The following is a 21,529-nucleotide window of genomic DNA, read 5'->3' as shown; positions in this document are numbered from 1 at the left end:
TCATGACGAATAGATAGTCTAACGAAGAAGTCTTCAAGTAGCAGACTAAGAGGGCCGTGTTCCGAGATTTTCTTTTTGAGAACTCGAACAAATAAATATCCATAACTGCAGCATTATCAAAATTTCACCAAATATTTCATAACTACAAAGTTTTCAAAATTTCCCACACAGAAAGGATTTATATGTATAATCTAAAATACTTAAAGATATAATCTATCATATCAATTGGTTAGTACTTAGTAGCTCAAGAGAAGAAGAGAAAAGAAAAACATATCCACATTTTAATTAGTTTGGTGAAGCTTTATGCCTAGACTTGCAAAAATTGTTGAAGCAAACTTTCGACTCACATAAGGCGAAGAGAGCACTTCTCATTTGATCGATAAGTATTCTACCGATTATTATTATTGCGAACAGAGATACTTTTTAAGACAGAAGCACTTCTCGAAAGACTCTTCACAAAGGAGCTACTCTTCGTTATCTCCCGGAGAGGTTTATCAGTAAATCGAATTAAGTTATAAACTGCAGCTCCACATATGGCACCGGCAATAGGTCCGACTACATATACCCAAAGTCCTTTATAATTATTCATTACTATTGCAGGACCGATACTTCTTGCAGGATTCATTGATGCTCCTGAAATTGGCCTGTGATTGAAAAACATTTCATTATTATAAAGTTGCTGGATTTTATGTGCATTCTCTAAAATTAGGTTTGACGTTGTTGGTGCAATTTACCCGGCAACAAGGACATTTAGTAGTATAGTTGATCCGATAGCGAGTCCTGCTAACTCTCCTATCTGTGAAAGAAAATATACAAATTAACCAGATGTTGGTAAAATGATAGCGATAGTACTATGACAAGATAGAAAATGGGTTTTTTACCGCTCTATTGTCAGTAGCAACACCAGAAACAACGAACATGAGAAGAAAGGTGATAATGAACTCGATTACTAGAGATCGAAGATTTGGCCCAACTGGAGTCGTTCCGAAGAAATCATCTGCCTCTACGCCCATTACTAAGCATATAGTCCCACTCGCAAGAATTGATCCTAATAATTGTGCAATTATATAAGGAACTACCTGCATCCGTTCTTTATCGATGAAAACATCTTCAAAGTTGAATCGAAATTACGAAGAAAGTAAAATTATGTACCTCTAACCACGGAAAACGTCTGAAAATAGCGAAAGTAATAGTAACGGCTGGATTAAAATGCGCACCGGAAATATGACCAACTGAGTAAACCATAACCATAACAATCAAACCCCATGTAATACAGACTCCAGGAAACGAAACCAATCCATATATCTTATTTACAGCAACCGATCCACACCCAGCAAATATCACAAAATATGTACCAACCACCTCTGCTATTATCTACATGATTTAAATTTATCAACATTAAAAAAACGTGACTAAATTCAACATTAATATTATACCGCACGTGGTTAAATTAGAAAGTTATCATTACCTTTTGAGTGATCTTGACAAATTCAGGGGAGGTACAACAACGAACAGCACGAGGACTTCCAGTCATGCCATCACCTCTTCCCTCTTCCATTTTCTGTTCCATATTAATTCAAATATCTCTCTCTCTCTCTCTCTCTCTCTCTCTCTCTCTCTCTCTCTCTCTCTCTCTCTCTCTCTCTCTCTCTCTCTCTCTCTCTCTCTCTCTCTCTCTCTCTCTCTCTCTATCGATAAATTAGTTATGAGACTTTTGTTTCTCTCTATAATATTAATGGGAAGAAGACTTGATAATGGTTTAGGATAATTATAAATGATTAGTGATTTAATTGTGGTTATCTAGAATTTTATCTGTTTAGAGAATCTAATAATAATAAAATTTTGTTTATTTTGAATGGTGGTTATTGTTTGTCACCTTAATTTTTGCCAAGTGTCACCCGCTATATGGTTTTACAGTTTTCTCTAACTCGAGCTTAATATGGGTTAACGAAACCTATGCTAATATTGTGGTGGGGGGTGTAGAATACCCACGACAAAAGGGGTCAGTGGATTCGGATTCAGTTACTAACAATTTTGGCCGGCTAAAACGTCCAACTTGGTTGGGCCAGGTACAGGCGTGGTTAAATGCTAGACCATACCCGGTTAATCCAATCCAGTCCAAACATGTGGCATTAATGCCCTTGTACTGTTTCCTCTGTCCCCAGAGAAAATTGTAGTTGTAAATTGGATGGAAATTGTAAACCACAATGCCCCAACATTGATCCCACAATCTCATGAGTTAATAATAATCGTTAGTGCAAATACGTACCTTTATGTATGTAGTAATGCATCTATGGTAGTATAAATAATAGTAACTGGTAAAGTAGTTCTTATGACACTCAAATTATATGATTAAAATAGTTAACTATAATTATGAACATATTCCATCTTTTGATATATCGAAAAGTTCTGTGAATGTAGTCATTTTGTTATTCAAAAAAGAAGTAAATGAATGAAATGTAGAAATGTTATTTGTGTAGGGTACATAAATGTTAAATGTTGTTATTAAAAAAAGAAATAGATGAACTAAATGTACAAATGTTATTTGCATATGGTAAAAAAGGATTTGATTTATGAGTAAGAAGTTAGATTTTGAAGTTCTTTTGCATTGGTTGCTTATAAAGTTATAATCTCTTAGAAAATTCAAATTATTCTCTCAAAATAGTCTATGTTATGGCTCAATCTACCGCCGAATTTTGCTATGGGCCCACAAAAGGAAGAAGACCATAAGAGAATAGTCTCATAAGAGAAATGATAACTTCTTAACCAAGAAAATAAGGTAAAAGTCTTCTCTACCAATCGCCAATTGTTTTCTAATTAGATGACCGCAAATTACATGGTATCAGTGTTAGGGGCACACGTGATAGATTTCAAAGCCACATGCACGTGCTTCATGTACTCGAAAAAATATGCTACACTCGACAAACGTCACATATAAAACGGGAGTGCTACATGTATAAAGTCCTTGACAAAATTCTTGACTTAATGACTTAATGTCCGTTTTATTGGTTGGGGACATTTGAAATGTCCCCGAATGTTCGTGTTATTGGTTGGGACATTTGAAATGTCTCCCAATGTCCGTGTTATTAGTTGGAGATATTTCAAATGTCCCAAAATGTCTGTATTATTGGTTGAGGACATTTTTTGGAGACATTTGGAGACAATTTAGTGTAAATTTGTAGAGCTTTTGGAGGAAATATGTTTCCCAAAATATGGAAGACTTGAGGACACTTGAGGACATTTCAATAAGGAAAATAATTAAAATAATAAAAATTATTAAATTAGATTAAATATTATATAATAAATAATATTTAAAAATATTAAGTATTATACTACTCTATTATAGTATAATGATATTATCATCATATTATTATATTGTACTGTTATTATATTATTGTAATATTATCTTATTTATTACGTATATCACTATATTATATTACTATTAGATTATTATAATATTATCTTATTATTATATTACTATATTATTATATTATTATATTATATTATTATAATATTTTCTTATCATTATATTATATTATATTATTATATTAATATATTATTCTACTATATAAAATAAATGTTTATCAATTATCCATCAATGTCCTCAGATATCCATAGATGTCCACAAATGTCGAAAAAAATATATTTTTAAAATATGAGTACAAATATATTATTTCATATGGTTAGACAATAATGATAATATTAAAATAATAAATGTCCACCAATTATCCATCAATGTCCTCAGATTTCCATAAATGTCCACAAAAGTCGAAAAATATATTTTTGAAATATGTGTACAAATATATTATTTTATATGGTTAGACAATAAAGATAATATTAAAATAATAAATATCTATCAATTGTCCTTCAATAATAAGATAATAATAATAATAATAATATGCACTACACAAATCTGTCCATTGATTCAATATATTGAAATTTTCCCAAATCACTTTGTCCATAAACCAAATGTCTTGAAATGTCTCCTAGACATTATGTCTATGAATCAAATGTCTTGAAATGTCCATAGAGACATTTTGTCTATGACTCAAATGTTTTGAAGTGTCCATAAAGACATTTTGTCTACAGACGAATGTCTTGAAATATCTTAAAATGTCTACGGAACATTTGTCCCTGAGTGTCCCCCAATGTCATGAGAACATACCTTCTCTCTCTCTAGATCTGTTCTAGAGATCTAGAGAGAGAAAAGGAAAAAAAAATTTAGAGAGAGAGAGAGAGGAGAGAGAAAATTTTAAAAAAAAGTTTTTTTTTTTTAATGTTTGAAGGTCGTCGGTCGGAAAATTGGCCGGCCACCGACTTTCGCCGGAGAAGATGATGATGTGTCGAGAAGATGAAGTGGCAGAGAGAACAAATGAGATGGAGGAGAACTTTAAAAAAAATGTATTCCGTATTCCCCATAAAAATTTATTCCCGGAGAATTTTCAACAAAATCTGGATTCCCTCGAGAAATTATTCCCCGGAAAATTTTATTTACTCCCCAAAGCCGCGGCCATAACCTTTCTTTTCACACTTGCCAATTTGACCTCATACCAAAGAAGAGAGCCAACTGATGAAGAGATAGATAACTATATATTTGTTTAAATTATTTCTTTTGTCTCAAGTTCTCACCAGATCCCCCCTTCGAATCAACTCCTTTTCCATTTGGATAGAAAAACCCTAGAGAAACCTTGAATCGCCAAGTCAAAATTTTGGAGAATATTCACTAAAATCCTAGTCAAAGAGTTAACATCTGCAACTTAATCATTCATCAATCTCTCTCAAATTCTCAATTAAGTGATTGAACTCTTTCGTTTGGGATTTCGGTTGAATCTAGGGTTTCTTTTGGAGAAATTTCGTTCTAAGATGGGTGATCCATTGGAAAGACTTGGTTCTGGAGCTGTAGAAGGAATGGAATCATCAATGAAAGAGGAATTATCTATGGAAATTGATCCTCCGTTTAAAGAAAACGCAGCAACTGCTGAAGATTGGAGAAACGCATTGAGTAGAGTCGTTCCTGCTGTAGTTGTACTAAGAACAACTGCTTGTAAATCATTTGATACTGAATCGGCCGGAGCGAGTTATGCTACTGGATTTGTTGTCGACAAGAAACGGGGAATTATACTTACTAATCGTCATGTCGTGAAACCTGGTAATTTAATTTATTATTTCTTCATAAAGATTCGATTTTTAGTACTACTTTTTTTCCCTGTTAATTTTGATATTTCTTCTTTTTTTTTTTTTCGTTTTTAGGGCCTGTTGTTGCTGAAGCTATGTTTGTGAATCGAGAAGAAATTCCAATTTTTCCTATATACAGAGATCCAGTAAGCTTCTTCTTTACTTGGTTTTCTGAATTTTGTCTATAGATGAGTATCAAACTATTCTTACTAGTTTTTATAGCAAAAAGAAACTTGATTGAAGTTACTTTACAATTAGAAAATTCTCTTATTTGATAGTTAACTATTAAGTTGAAAATTCTCTTATTTGATAGTTAACTATTAAGTTGAAAATTCTCTTATTTGGTAGTTTGATTTCTAGTCTTGCATATTTCTAGCAGCGAAAATGCAGTGCGGTGAGGCTAACACAAATAACTTTCTTTTAGGTCCATGATTTTGGTTTCTTCCGTTACGATCCTAGTGCAGTGCAGTTTCTAAGCTATGAGGAGATTCCTCTGGCCCCTGAAGCAGCTTGTGTTGGACTAGAAATCAGGGTTGTGGGTAATGATAGTGGTGAAAAGGTATTTACGCAAGAAACTATTTTTTATTTGTTTTTCTCTTGAGGTTTCTATGTTATGCTGCCCTCTTAACAATTTAACATAAAAAAAAGAAAAATCAAATGATGATGTCTCACATCTGTAGAACACTATAATCAAATGATGAGTAAAATGTAAATTTTTGTTGCACGATTTTCATTGATTAACATGGCTAATACAGGTTTCGATTTTAGCTGGGACTCTAGCTCGCTTGGATAGAGATGCGCCTCACTATAAAAAGTACGTGTCCTCGCCTCTTTTTTTTTTAAATAACAAAAATATTTAAGATTGTGGCTTAGTTGCTAGGTTGCCTTCTGATTATTCATTTTAGTTGTAAAAAACTTGTCCACAAATTCCAACAAAATGTCCTATTATGTTTTATTATACAGATGTTGGTATTGGATCAACTTGGTAGTGAATGAATTCGTAATGCATGACCTATATATTGTATAAAATAGCTTTCATATTTTTGCATGCACGATTCTTTGTAGATGGTTGAGGTTTGTACATGTAGCCTATGTTAGATCATAAGGCCGCGTTGCGAATATTTAGGCCGAGTTTGACACTCGTAGGGCGTAGGATTTCAAGATCTATCAGTTCATTGTATGTCTTCTTGTTCTTTTTTCATGCAATATAGGGGCCTGTACTCTGGGTATGATACTTCATTACTAAATAGAGTATGTAAGTAAAAGCAGGCTTCATCTCTTCCTTTCTTCTCATTCTTGTGATCACTGTTAACTCTTTTCTTCTCGTGTACCTAAGTTGGTCGGTATAGCTGTTCTCAAAGATAAATATTTGTGGGCCTGTGGCACACAGTCACAGCTATAATACTTGTCGATACATATTAGTTTGCGGAGTGAGTTTTTCTTACCTCTATTTGGTTGCGTACTTTAAGATGGTATTACATCATCTGTTAATGATTCACATAAGCATATCGCATATCTTTGGGGTTTCGTACCTGTGGCAACTTTGATTTAATATTTTAATATTATCATGTTTTTGATTATTGTCCTGTTTTGTGCAGGGATGGTTACAATGATTTCAATACATTTTACATGCAAGTAAGTGGTTTTATATTAAGAATTTAGGACCTCCTCTGATGAATCAATGTACATTTGCGGAGTTAATTGTTAGTGGTTTTCTTGCCGAGTAATTGAACATTAGTGCTGCATTATCTATTATGAATCAGAGCACTTGATCTCGATTCTCGAATCCATCCTTTCAATTTGTTAGCCCAGAAATTCTAGACTGTACTAGGCTCATTTACCAACTTCAATGCAACTTGTAGAGATGGATATATTTGAATTCTTCCTACATTCTCGTATGAAAGTTCATGCAGTTATTACTAAAATTTGTTCAAAGTTTTACTCTGCAAGAAATTAGTTTATAGTTTTATACAATTCCGGTAAAAGTGGACCTTCAGTAGCAGTTACTTTCATGTTCCAAAGGAATTTTCTGGTTCTGTTTGAACTTAAAACTGCACTAGTTATGTTGTATTGTGATTAAATTTAAATGACCGAAACTAATTTTGTTGCTAATTGACAACCCCTTCTTTGTTGTCTTTTCCCTTTGTAGGCTGCATCTGGGACTAAAGGGGGCTCAAGTGGTTCCCCAGTAATAGATTGGCAAGGAAGAGCGGTGGCCTTGAATGCAGGGAGCAAATCCTCAAGTGCTTCAGCATTTTTTCTTCCTCTGGAAAGAGTGGGTGGTCGCTCTCTTGTTTGCACTATATTTCGTTTGATAATAGATGGAATGTAGATGTCTATAATTGTACAGAGTTGTTAGGATCACATGTGGATAATCTTGCTTAAGCTTAATTAGATTTCTATTGGATGGTTGGGGTGAAAGGAAACGAGGTCGTATATAATTTATGTTATCACAATGGTACTCCAATATATCTGTGTAGTCAAACTCAAACTCCGCCGAGTTACTCGGTGATCGGCTCGGCTCATGGGCTGGGCGAGTAATGCGGCTAAGATCGGCCTGACTCGGCCGAGCTTAGCCGAGTCCCGAGTCACCCACTGACTCGGCAAGTCAGCGGGTGACTTGGTTTTTGTTTATTTTTTCTGGACAGCTTCTATTTTCTTGTTTCAAGAACATGGTGTTTCGAAAATTTGAAATATTATGTCCTAATGTTATGCAAACAAGACTCAAAATAAGAATGGAAATCTTCTTATAAATTATAATACAAGATCAAAACAAGTTAATTTGTGTAATAACTTAAATAAAAAAGCGTAGGCATTCAATTGTTCAGGTTACTTAGTTTAGCTTATTTCTTGTTAGTTGACTTGATTTTTTGGCACATTATTTTTTGATAATTAATACTTAATCAATTTATTTACTTTAGAATCATTTCTTGATAGTTATTTTTTTGCAATTTTAGGATTTAATTTGAGGCATAATAGTAATTATATATTGTATATACATGAAAATATGATATATATATATATCATTATATATATGTAAGATGCAGAAGTATTTATACGCGGCCCGACTCCTTCATACACTTGACTTGGCCGAATTACTTGGCCTGGCTCTTTCCGTGGGCCGTGGCTGATCCCCGAACTAAAACTGCGTAGCGATATATCACTCGTTAAGCCTCTAGTTTGCAGTTTCTTTTGAGAGTGCTCATTTTCTCTGGGTTTGTGATTGGAAGATGGAAAGAGTAAGTTAAACAAGCATTTGTTCGAGTAATCGAGCAACTAATAGGTAGTCAACAAAGAGGAGGTATCATATAGGGAGGCATTAATGCATTATAGAGGACACATTAAGATGCCAAATATTCTCTCATGACAAACAAATAACACTAACCTACACTTGTATTATGGTATTAGCCTCTTAGCATTGACTCCGTCTACACCAAAAATTTCACAATATTATGTGGAAGTGCCAAGTATGGACTGAATTATTTGACTGTCTGAGACTGACAAAGAAAAATACTAATCCTGATCTTCTACTGTTGACAGGTTGTGAGGGCGTTAAGTTTTCTTCAGAGAAGTAAAGACTTATCTGGAAATAAGTGGGTGGCTGTAGAAATTCCTCGTGGTACGCTTCAGGTTTGTTGGTTTTTGTTCTCAGAGCTGTTATGAAATACCACATTCTTCAATCTGGTTTAATATAATTGAAAGAGTGAAACGATGTTATACATTCTTGCTAGTTGCTGCATAAGTTTAATCATTTCATTATTCCTGAAGACAGCTTGATTGATTATTTAGGCATAACAACACTTAGAACAGGTTAACTACTTCTGGTTTATCTTATAACAACACTTCTGTAACAACATTACGTTAGGAGGAGACAAGATATCATTTAAAGAATGAACCTAGAAAGCAGAAGCGTATCTCTTTTGAGAATTATTAGCTCAACCATGGATAGGCAAAATGAAAGGGTAATCTTGGCATGCGATAGTATTTAAAATTTAGAATGTTCTATTGTATAAAGGAGTGAGTGTAAAAGACATTGAGAAGAAGATTATTCTGTCTTTATCTCATTCATGGAGAACAGATCAAATCTTGAATCATTTTAAATCTCTATTTCTAGGGTCACAGCCAATCCTAAAGATCACTTAAAACTTGCAAAGGTAAACATAATTCTAATCAAGTGGATATCAACACAGTCATAGAAGAGAGAATGTGAATTATTTCTTTTCCGCAAAATATGGAACTGTACCTACTCTTCTTCTATTGAAGCCCATGTTCTTTATGGAGTTACGTCTCTGCTTCTCTTTGTCTATACACTGAACCTTTATAGAGAACATGTACATAAGCTTATCTTCAGCTGATATTCACAAGAAAAGGAAATGGGTAAGGGCAACAGAACAACAGATACTAAGTAGCGATGGCTTAAATATGCGCGTGCCACATGCCTCATTTATGCAATTTTCAGACAATCTGCACTCTGCTCCCCCGAAAGCAATATATTTTGAGATATTTATGGTGCATTGTATGTTCCTGTATGTCTCTTATGTAATTCAGCATTCATTTTTGTCATTGGCCTTATCTACATTGTAGGCTACATTTGTTCACAAGGGATTTGATGAGACACGTAGACTTGGACTCAAAAGTGAAACTGAGGAGGTAGCTGTTTTCTTTCCTATCTTTATCGATCAACTAATTTTGTCTTCTGTGATTTTGTCTAATTGTACAATACTAGAAAAAGATACAGATAATAAAACCCGCGTAGATGCGTTTTTTCCCTTCTTTTGGGATCATCTTGGGGTAGTTTGATTTCTGTAGGTAATTACATGTAAAAGAGATATAAATAATAACCTTACTTCTTTATGCTTGGTTCGTCAGATGGTAAGGCATGCATCAGATGTTGGTGAGACTGGAATGCTTGTACTTGATTCTGTGGTAAGTACTCCGCAATCTACTTTTATTTCTAATATTTAAAATAAAATTTGGTTTTACTTGTATAATTTTATTATTGCAGGTCCCAAGTGGCCCGGCTCATAAACAGTTGGAGCCTGGTGATGTTCTAGTCCGAGTGAATGGAGAGGTAGGAATTAGATTTCATATATAATCAAATTTTCATTCATATATAATGAAGTTTGTCACTTGTTAGTCATTTGTTTTCAGAACTTTCATGAGCCAAAACTAGTAAATTATATTGTAGAAGGTTCGGTTTACAAAAACTGAAATGACACCTGGACAAGAAGGGTCACCTTCATGTTGCTACTTGATCCAGTATACGAGACATTATTCTGACTTTGATAAACTAAAGTACTTTGATCTTCAAAGGATTGTTAGATAAGCATATACCATGATATTTATGACACTAAAAGTGCAGATTTTGTTTGTTCTCGAAGATCAACGACTATATTCTGACATTTCATGACATTTATTCTATGACTAATCTTGTAAGTTCAGATGCGCATGTTATGTTCCATTTAAAAAATGTGCAGTTTCTGTCAGAATTAGAACCTCTTGTGATTTATTAGCAACATCGACCATCTTAGCAAGATCTATTAATTTGCTAAATATTAGTTGGTCTCAGAATTATTAGTTATTTAATTTAGTGACATTTCAGTGCAGGTCATTACCCAATTTTTGAAACTGGAGACTTTACTCGATGATAGCGTGGACCAGAAAGTGGAATTGCAGATCGAAAGAGGGGGCACTTCTCTGACTGTGAAGCTAATGGTAATATTATGTAAAAGATTTCTGATTGTTTAGTTAAGCTGGACAAATGATTTGTTTGCAATTGGAAATACCTACGTCATTGAAGGCATGAATTCCAGCACAGATGCTGATCCTGTAAAGTTTTCCAGTAATATATTCTTGAGAAACTTGTAAATCTATCGGACTATCAGTTCATTTAACATTTGAACTCTAACACTTCATGTATTTCTTTGCAACGTTCTGCTTAACGTCGAATTGAATATTTATCCATCTTAAAATTTATCCACCATAATTTGAATTCAATTAATGTTGCAAAGTTCAGTTCGAAATTATTTATCTTATTTGCTTCAATTTATTGAAATTTATTTACTTAGATTACTTTAAGCACACACTTTGACTAGCCCATCAGGCACTAAGAGAGTAAGAAGGTCATGCCTCTTTAAGTTTTATAATCCGGAATGTACCTGGAAATGTTTCCGCGCCATATGCTTGCGGTACTCCAGATTTCTAAACCTGTAAGCTGATTTCCAGTCCGGCGTAGCTAATAGAGTCCACTATCTTGCTCTTTTGCTTAGTGTGATAGTCAATTTGATAAATTTCTAACGTGGATGATCTATAGGTTCAAGATTTGCATTCTATAACACCAAGTTTCTTCTTGGAAGTAAGTGGAGCAGTTATCCAGCCTCTTTCATATCAACAGGCGAGTTCATTTTTATTCTTTTTTTTGTTGAAAAGAGTTCATTTTTATTCTATACATCAGTTCATTTTTCTGCTTATTTATGTTGTACTTGAAATATAAGGTTGCATAATCTCAATATCTCAACCATCATTTATTTTCTAGTCGATTAACCCAATTGTGAAGATCTTAAGTTGCACTACATCCATAATTCTTTTGGGAGATGGCAGATCTTCGGGTAACTAAACTAAGAAACTATACAGCCGACTAGCTTAAGCTTTATTTTTGGTCATTTATTATGGTACAACTTTAATAAGTAGTCTGGCTTTTATCTGCGTGTCTGACACCTTTATAATGAGTGTATCAATTCATATATTGGAACTATAAAATTAAGTGCAATAAGTAGTAACTGAAGATAGATTTGGATAACCTCGTGTAATCTATTTTTACTTTACTCTTCTAATAATTTCTTCCCAAAGAGAGGTGTGTAAAGTCAGAAATTCAGATGTCCTAATATGTTGTCCGATACGAAAGTTTTGTAATTTTTACGCGTGTAAAGCCTAGAGTTTCATGCATACTGCGTGAGTGTGGAAATTGAAAATTTTTAAATAGGAAGGGACAAATTATATATGTCTCCGCTAGTGGTTAAAGGATGTATGCAGGTTGGATGGTGAACAGCAAAGCTCACCCGCATGTGTTTCTAGACTAGAATGGTGATCTTATCGTTCTTTCAAAAGATTCCAGTCCACATTAAGTCTTGCGTGTACACCGTTTCCTTGATAGATGAAATTAAACATTTAAACAAAAGCATCCATTTTTCTGTTCTGCAAATTTATGTAATTAATATTGTCCCAAGTTGTTTCTCGAAAAGACCGGCACATACATATTCCCAGCTTTCTAGTATTACAATCTAGCTTCTCATTGTTATATTATAATCTAGTTTACTTTAGCTGTATACATTGCACTACAAGTTTAGTAGTTACTGGTGTCATTGACCAGTTTGAAACTACAGTTAGCTACAAGTCACAGATATGTTCTTTTCTGCCTTACTGAATGTAGCAAATATGTCTTTTTTTAAAAATACCTAATTACTCCATTTTCTTGTTCATACAGGCTAGAAATTTCCGATTCAAATGTGGTCTAGTATATGTAACTGATCCTGGGTAAGCACATTCTGCTTTATTTGTTGCAGTTATAAAATGTTTTGTGTCCTTCCCTTCAACTATACTAGTAACTAGTAAGTTGCTGGATTTAACGACTAATAAATTACCAACAAATGTTCTTATTGCTTCTAGTTCTACCACTTCCAATGGCTGAATTTTTGAAATATAAATTGCAGATACATGCTTTCTAGAGCGGCTGTTCCTCGCCATGCCATAATAAAGAAGTTTGCTGGGAAAGAGATAACAAAGCTGGATGACCTGATACTGGTGCTATCTGAGCTATCTAGGGGTGCTCGAGTGCCTTTAGAATATATAAGCTACTTGGATCGCCATCGAAGCAAGGTACGTATTGGTATATTTGATAAATGATTGGATATTTATCACGACATTTCAGTTCATGCAGGCTCAATTAAAATTTGATTGAGACTTCATACATTGTCAGGCAACATTTGTCCTTCGTATAAAGATATATCGCAGTTTTCCTATGTGCACCTTTAGCTTTATGTGTTTATATGATTACATGGAAAACGGAAGGTTCATTTTCCACGGCGAGATAGTTATAATGAACATGACTGTTTTCTATATTATTGAAAATTAATTTTCCTTGCACAAGTTTTACTTTTTGGACTTCGTCCGACATTTGGATTCCGTGTTTCTGTTCTCGTTCACATGTAAACATTAGCTACTTACCTCTACAAGTATGAAACTGTAAGTTAAATAATTTTATCTTATTTCATGAGATACCTATTCTTTCCATTAGAAGTAGACCTCTGCAAATATAGAGACTAACTTGGTAATCTTTGATGTTAGCGAACATTAACAATCCAATTTGTGGTGTTCCCTTGGCAAATATGTAGACTAACTTCTAGTGAGTCAAAGTGATTTTGAAAAAATGGTGCAGTTATTGTAGACATGTATAAAAATACAAATATTCAAACCCCAGTTAGTCAAATTCATGTGGGCTATCAACTGGTTTATTAACAACACTTAGATAAACACCAACCAGATCCGAATGTCTGCAAATTCAGAAGTTACTGAGTGGAGCCCATCTGCCCATGTATGCTTTATTTTGTGCTAAGTGACTAATCATCTAACTATATCTTCCTTGATTGTTGTGATAGACTACTCTTCTCTTTGCTTGTGATGAGCAGAATTTTCCATGTTTCTTAATCTGACATTTTCCCATTTTTTCAGTCTGTCTTGGTTACTGTCGACCGGCATGAGTGGTATGCCCCTCCTCAGATTTATACCCGCGATGATAGTAGTGGTTTGTGGACATCAAGACCTGCATTTGCGCCTGGATCAAAATTCTTATCTTCGAGCTTACATTCTGGCGGAAATGACCCATCGTCTGATGCTAATATGTTAACTATAAGTGAAGTTGGTGAGCCTGATCCTATGGTTCAGGATGAAAACAAAGATGGCTTTTCCAGAATGCAGTCAAGTGGTGAACATGTTTCAGATGAATTTCAGTTTCTGGAAGAATCTAATGTTGGCAGCAAGAAGCGGCGATTGGAGGATGATGTATCTAGTGATGACTTAGTCTTATCTGATCGCAGCATAAATGAACCTGTGGAAGAAACGCGGACAGACATAAGAGCCATAGAAGATACTGGGCATGCAGATGATCGAGGAGCTGCAACAGCTAATGCTTCAGTTGCTGAACGAGTAATAGAGCCTACTCTTGTCATGTTTGAAGTAAGACTCATTTCATTATCTTAAATGCTGGCTTGTTGTTTTTGAATCTTCCATGCTTTTGTCGAAAACTGCTTCAAAGTGCTATTGCTAGCATAGGATAATTATTTTTTGCTAGCAATTTTTAATCTATATGTTACGAAATTGTCATTTGTTTTTTATGCTTTCTTTTCTCTTTTGATTGGGAAGGCGGTTTATAACATAACTCGGTGACGAGCAAAGCTTCCTCTGTGTAAGATATAGGTGTTTCAAGCCTGACACTTTATGTAGAGATTTTTCTCGGTAGTTAAGACAAGAATTCTGTGGTAAATGCAAGTCTTAAACTAAAAGTCACGGCGTTCTCCACAACGGAACATCATTAATATGTCATCAAGTTTGGCTCGTGACAATTCCACCACCAAAAAATTGTCTGTGTAAATGAAAGAACTTGAGAAGTATTCCCGCAATTTGTGGAAGTCTCTAATTATTTCCACACTAGCCTAATTTCCAAAAAACTATGTTTCTTCAAACGAGACTACAATTTATACCGAAATCAAAATTCAATACCTTGTTTCTATCTTATATCTTCTAGAACCCTTTGTAAAGTTTACAATATATTACAACTACGCAATTAATATTTTGAATATAGTATGTCTTTGGTTCAGCTTATAAAATTGCACATATGTAGATTGATGATTGAACTTGCAGGTCCATGTTCCTCCATCGTGTATGGTTGATGGTGTGCACTCGCAACACTTTTTTGGGACTGGTGTTATTGTGTATCATTCTCGAAGCATGGGTCTGGTTGCTGTTGACAAAAATACCGTTGCGGTATCTGTTTCTGATATCATGTTGTCTTTTGCTGCATTCCCCATGGAAATACCCGGCGAGGTAAATTAACACAAAAAATTTGGAATACTGGTTTGTGAATCTAAAAACACCACATAGACTTAAGAATCAGTTTTCTTGGCATTTGCAGGTTGTATTTCTCCACCCAGTTCATAACTATGCTCTGATTGCATATGATCCTGCCGCTTTAGGAGCCGCAGGCGCTTCAGTTGTTCGTGCGGCTGAACTTCTACCTGGTAATGTAGACTCCCGACGCTACATATGTTGTTTCGAATTATATAGCGATCTATTCGCTTAAAACATACCTCTATCTGAGTTATGTGCTTTTTCCCCATTGTGGAGACAGAACCTGCTCTGCATCGAGGTGATTCCGTCTATCTTGTGGGTTTGAGTAGAAGTCTTCAGGCAACATCAAGGAAATCAACAGTTACCAATCCTTGTGCTGCTGTGAACATCGGCTCAGCTGACTGCCCACGATATAGAGCAATCAATATGGAAGTCATTGAGCTCGATACTGGTACTTAAACTTCTTCCTCTCTCCATTGATCCTAGATGTAGATTTCATGCATCTGAGTAATTCAAATTCCTTCTTTAGATTTTGGTAGTTCATTCTCGGGGGTGTTAACCGATGAACGTGGAAGGGTTCAAGCAATTTGGGGAAGCTTTTCTACTCAGGTATATCCTATTTGATTTATTTTTATACCTAACGTTCTTATCGTTTAAACCTCATTTCTTAATGGAAACATGCTAAGTGCAGATACGATACGGCGGTAGCTCATCCGAAGATCACCAATTTGTTCGAGGAATCCCTATTTATGCAATTAGCGAAGTCCTTGACAAGATCATCGCTGGTGACAAGGGACCACTTTTACAAATAAATGGCATCAAAAGGCCGATGCCTTTTATTAGGATTTTGGAGGCTGAACTTTATCCGACCTTACTTTCCAAAGCAAGGAGTTTCGGATTGAGTGACAATTGGGTCCATGTAAGGTTCTCTATCTTTTTTTCCTTTCGCCCAGTCCTCCATTACACAAGCCAAATAGACATCATCCTTGCATGCCGAATTATTGTTGAGACGTACCCTTCCTACTTCTCTTTTCTCCTTTTTTACCATCCAGTCCTTTTTTTACTTGTATTTTAAATCATCTGAAACTATTTAATACCCATACTTTCTCCCACTTGCGAGTTTGTCTAGCCAAAACTAGAGGACAACTATTTGGCTTAACACGAAGTATTCTTTCACACCACAAGTTATTTATCCTAACCTTCCTGGTTCAACTTTGCTGTTTTATTATTGACTTCACACAGTCCTGTAAAATGGTTGGTTCGACTTTGTTAAATGGATGGTGTTTGTCAAAACATCAACCTGTACTCTTAGTTAAATTGATTTCCTCTGTTAACTTGATAATACTAAATCGTGAAGCATATGCTACTTTTTTAACCAGGTGATTCAATGACATTACCGTCTTATTAGTTCCAGAGCTGGGCAATCCTGATTTAAATTGCTTTTAAATAATTATTAGTTTACTTGTTATTGTTGTGTCTCTTCCCGTCTTTAATCCTGTCTGGTGACCACTTAATAGGCACTTGTGAAGAAAGATCCAGTAAGACGTCAAGTTTTACGTGTAAAAGGTTGTTTGGCTGGATCAAAAGTTGAGCATCAATTAGAACAAGCTGACATGGTTCTTGCAATAAATAAAGAACCCATTACATGTTTCCGAGACGTAGAAAAGGCTTGCCAAGCATTGGATAAATCTGAAGATGGTGATGGTACACTCAGTATGACCATTTTTCGACAGGTGAGCTGCAACAGGTTTTTTTGTTCTTTTCTTACCTTTGTTGCATAAAAGCTTCTTTCCTTCTGATTTTGTTAGTACTGGTACACAGAGAATGAGGCAAACACATCTAAAAGAATTATTCATGAATTTGTGTTTATAATCTGGCAGGGACAAGAAATGGAAGTTGTTGTTGGAACAGATGTTAGAGACGGGAATGGCACTGCAAGAATGGTGAATTGGTGTGGATGTATTATTCAGGATCCGCACCCAGCTGTGCGAGCACTTGGTTTCCTTCCTGAAGAAGGGCATGGGGTGTATGTAGCAAGGTGAGAATTATCCTGCCTTCTTGCTGTTAGATTACTAAATCAACATATAATTCTTGTCAATTAAAATATTGCTTCTGGAATCCGGTGCTTTGGAATCTTTGATCTAAAATCTTTGGCGCATTGCAATTCGATGGAACTGCCACCCACAGGTCCCTCTTGGTTAGTTCAAATTTTAGATCACCAATTGGGAGGATGATAAATATTTTTCACTTCAAAAATTTATCTCAGATACAAAGTTCTCTTACCAAAAGTTAATAATCGTTTGTTTGTTTGTCCGTTCTTTGATAACTATTACCAGGGCCAATAGGCCATCCTACTCATCCCTCCCAACTCGATCCGTCTTAATATGATTATAATAGTTTGTGATGTGAAAAAGAGACTCGAATATTTTCTCCCATCATAATCTTGACATATATAATTTTGTCTATCCATTTTTCAGATGGTGTCATGGGAGTCCAGCCCATAGATATGGTCTCTACGCTCTCCAGTGGATAGTCGAAGTCAATGGGAAACTCACCCCTGATCTGGAGACCTTTGTCGAAGTAGCAAAGGTATTATTTAGTTTACATTCCAATTTTGATATCACATATCATACCGAATCAAACATAGTTATGTTCTTAATTTTAAAAACTATAGTAGTCATTAAGTATCATCTACTTGTACTAGTGCTTAACAATTATAGGTGTTCAATTTATCTTAAACTCTTAACATCATAAGTTCAGTAGAATCCTTTAAAATAATACCCTGTTAGGAATTTCGTTTGTATTGAGAATCTGATAATGTTCTTGACGAATCAATAGGGGTTGGAGCACGGGGAGTTTGTTCGTGTAAGAATAGTACACTTGAATGGGAAGCCGAAAGTGCTAACTCTCAAGCAGGATCTACACTACTGGCCCACATGGGAGCTGAAATTCAACCCCGAGACAGCAACTTGGCGCCGTGGAACTATCAAGGCTCTGAAAGGAACTACCATGAATTAACTATAGACTTGCAGATAAGTGACATAGAACTGTTTTCTCTGTGGCCATAGTTTCAGAAATAGCCTGGGCAGTAGCAGCAGTAATCCAAGTTTGAAGGTGAATTATTACGCTGAAAATTCATAAAACAAAGGTCAACAAGATCTAGAGAAAATCATAGTTCATTCTTTCTGTCTTAGAAAACTTTAGTACATGATATATGATAATTGAATAAGTTTTGTGCAACTTTATAAATATAAAATAGAGAAAAAGATAATGGTCTTATTTGAAAAAGGGGATAACTTTCAAGAAATCTAGTCAAGTATTTCTATTTGTTAATCAAGTTTCAAGTTTTTTTAGGAGTGGAAAAAAAACAAAGGCTAGAGCTTGGATCTAGACCTCTTAGTGGACAAGAAAAGGCACTTGAGAGATAATGTGTAAACATAACTTTTTTTTGTTGAAGGGTGTAAACATAACTTTACTACTTCACAAACTTATCTAGTATCTAAGAGCATCTCCAATTCTTTGCAAGTCATAGTTGTCAAATGTGAAATAAAATTGTATTTCCTAAGTGACAAAATAGAGATACTCTTAACTTTTATTTTTGTATCCTGTGGAGTTCTCTAAAAATATTACACTTTTTAATGCACATTTCACTTGTGAATTCAATAGGAAAAAAGTAGTTAAAAACGAAGTTTTCCATTGGCTACAATTTTAGAGACTAGGAGAGTTTCAAGAAGACACTCTAATTATAGTGTCTTTCTTAGTCAGTAATATTAAGGAAGCACTATTGTTTGTTCTGGTGACACGTAAAATGCGAAACAATTAAAGAAAGGGTTAATTTCGTTTTGGCCCTCAAGTGTTGACCAACTCACCGTTTTGGCCTACAATTGTGTCCGGCAGTTCTGGCAGTTCGTTTTAGCTCCAATTTTCTGTTTGGCTCTCAAATATTTTTTTTAAATCTCCTACTTCTACCCTCATGGCAATTCTGTAATTTAATTCATTTGTTTTTCTCTTTGTCCATCTGACCGCTTTCTCTCTCCACCTCACCTTCTTCCACATCATAGTTCGTCGGAGAGGGTCACCAACCGATGGCTTTTTTCGACGAACTTTAATTTTTTTTCATCTTCTTCTCCAACTTCCTTTCTCTTACGATCTTCGTCTCCCTCTTCCTTCCATATCTCTTCTCTTCCATCTTTCTCTCACTCACTCCAACTCGGACATTTCAGATTTTTCTCCAACAAAGTGTGTATGTGACCGTTTTGATAGTCGAGCAAATCGGGTATCGGTCGGTCGGGTGCCAGTCACTAATGAACAAATAAAAAAATTCTTATTCGAAATAAAACTGTTTAATCGCTAAATACAACTTTCTAAACTCTCACTTTACAATTTTAAAAAGTAAATGAATACAAAATATCATTGAGATTTCTCATGGATTACGATCGATTCTATTCTTCTCCTTATGAATTACGATCTTTGTATTGTGGATTCTAGGGTTACTGATGGGATATTGAGATTTTAGAGAAGAGATAGACTAGAGAAGTAAAGAGGCGATAACAAGGCTAAGAGAAGTAATTTTTAAAGTTATACTATATTTTTACTCTTGAAATCTAACGGTTGTAGCTAACCCTACATATCTAAAGGCTTAAAATCAAGAGTTAATTCCTATATGGCCCCCTACTTTGTGACCAGCTTCCTTTATGGCCCCCTTTTCTTCGTAAATTCAAATATGGCCCCCTATTTTCAAGTAAATGTCCTAATTGTCCTTCCTATTTATAATTTTTCAAAATAAAATTAAATACATTCCACCTCATTTCCACCTCACCTCTATCTTCACCTCACATGTCTCTCCACCTCACCTCTCTCTCTCTCCACCTTTCTTTCTCTCTCTCCACCTTTCTTTCTCTCTCTCTCTCCACTTCTCTTTCTCTCTCTCCACCTTTCTTTCTCTGTCTCTCTCTTTCAAGCTCTCCCACTTCGTCTTCCCCGGCAAGGTCGCCGGCCGGAAAATTTTCCGGCCGGCGACCTTAAAAAAAAAAAAAACTCTCATCTCTCTCTCTCTCTCAAAAGATTCCGGCGAAGGGGTTACCCTTCGCCGGAATCTGTTGAACCAGACCGGTCTGGTTCAACAGATCTGAAGGTCTGTTCCGAGCAGAACCTTTGAAGGTCTACTCGGAACAGACCTTCAAGGGTCTGTTCGAGCAGACCCTTCGAAGGTCTGTTCGAGCAGACATTCAGATTTGTTCTGTTGAACCAGACCGGTCTGGTTCAACAGATTCCGGCGAAGGGTAACCCCTTCGCCGGAATCTTTTGAGAGAGAGAGAGATGATTTTTTTTTTTTTTTTTTTTTAAGGTCGCCGGCGGAAAATTTTCCGGCCGACGACCTTGCCGGGGAAGACGAAGTGGGAGAGGTTGAAAGAGAGAGACAAAGAAAGAAAGGTGGAGAGAGAGAGAAAGAAAAGTGGAGAGAGAGAGAAAGAAAGTTGGAGAGAGAGAAAGAAAGGTGGAGAGAGAGAAAAAGAAAGGAGGAGAGAGAGAGGTGAGGTGGAGAGACATGTGAGGTGGAGATAGAGGTGAGGTGGAAATGAAGTGGAATGTATTTAATTTTATTTTGAAAAATTATAAATAGGAAGGACAATTAGGACATTTACTTGAAAATAGGGGGCCATATTTGAATTTACGAAAAAAAGGGGGCCATAAAGGAAGCTGGTCACAAAGTAGGGGGCCATATAGGAATTAACTCTAAAATCAATCATATATAAGGCGGGTATAACGGGTAGTTTAAACGGATGGGTTCGATCGGGTGGACTATAGCGAGCGGACTCGGTCGGATCGCCGGGTAAGGAGGACCTATGCTCGCTTTCGTCCGCTTAAGCTCTTTCTGTCGGGCAGGTACAGACCGATTCAGACATCAGATGGTCACGAACCCTTCAGATCCGGACGGGTTTCAGGCCAAAATCCCACCCGTACTTGTGAGTAGGGCTGGGAAAACGGCCCGGAAACCCGCGATCCGGCCCGTTCGGCCCGATCCGTGAGAGACCGATGACCGAAGCAGCCCCGAGCCGGGCTAGCCCGGCCCGATATAGCGGGCTAATAGGGCCGGGCTCGGACAGGTTCTCAATTCCGAGTCCCGGCCCGTTAAGCCCGTCCGAGTCCCGGCCCGTTAAGCCCGTCCGAGTCCCGGCCCGATGCATAGCCCGACGACCAAGCCCGACGACCGAGCCCGACGACCGAAGCC

At 36.0% G+C, this 21,529-nt stretch overlaps 2 protein-coding genes across 2 annotated transcripts; one reads left to right on the top strand and one right to left on the bottom strand.

Moving 5' to 3' along the window:
• Positions 1–199: 199 nt before the first annotated feature.
• LOC147563526 (putative aquaporin NIP-type) lies at positions 200–1,617 on the bottom strand. Its single transcript, XM_086638622.1, has 5 exons — positions 1,469–1,617; positions 1,153–1,374; positions 882–1,079; positions 735–796; positions 200–644 (listed from the first exon to the last, which is right to left on the bottom strand). The coding sequence occupies exons 1-5, from the start codon at positions 1,568–1,570 to the stop codon at positions 389–391; spliced, it is 840 nt and encodes a 279-aa protein (XP_086494748.1). The 5' UTR covers positions 1,571–1,617; the 3' UTR covers positions 200–388.
• Positions 1,618–4,140: 2,523 nt separating this feature from the next.
• On the top strand, positions 4,141–18,604 carry DEG7 (DegP protease 7). Its single transcript, XM_086638633.1, has 24 exons — positions 4,141–5,149; positions 5,251–5,321; positions 5,600–5,734; positions 5,931–5,989; positions 6,774–6,810; positions 7,325–7,450; positions 8,716–8,805; positions 9,760–9,825; positions 10,045–10,101; positions 10,181–10,246; positions 10,783–10,890; positions 11,489–11,569; positions 12,659–12,708; positions 12,885–13,050; positions 13,903–14,406; positions 15,091–15,273; positions 15,362–15,467; positions 15,578–15,748; positions 15,827–15,906; positions 15,989–16,216; positions 16,815–17,030; positions 17,178–17,335; positions 17,775–17,886; positions 18,136–18,604. The coding sequence occupies exons 1-24, from the start codon at positions 4,864–4,866 to the stop codon at positions 18,313–18,315; spliced, it is 3,336 nt and encodes a 1,111-aa protein (XP_086494759.1). The 5' UTR covers positions 4,141–4,863; the 3' UTR covers positions 18,316–18,604.
• Positions 18,605–21,529: the final 2,925 nt, after the last annotated feature.

Source organism: Eschscholzia californica, unplaced genomic scaffold, assembly GCF_041429995.1.
Source record: "Eschscholzia californica isolate CP2 unplaced genomic scaffold, dmEscCali1.0.p SCAF_1, whole genome shotgun sequence".
NCBI classification, from domain to species: Eukaryota; Viridiplantae; Streptophyta; class Magnoliopsida; order Ranunculales; family Papaveraceae; genus Eschscholzia; species Eschscholzia californica.
Note: the sequence above shows the minus strand (reverse complement) of the source record. Positions and strands in the feature narration are given on the sequence as shown.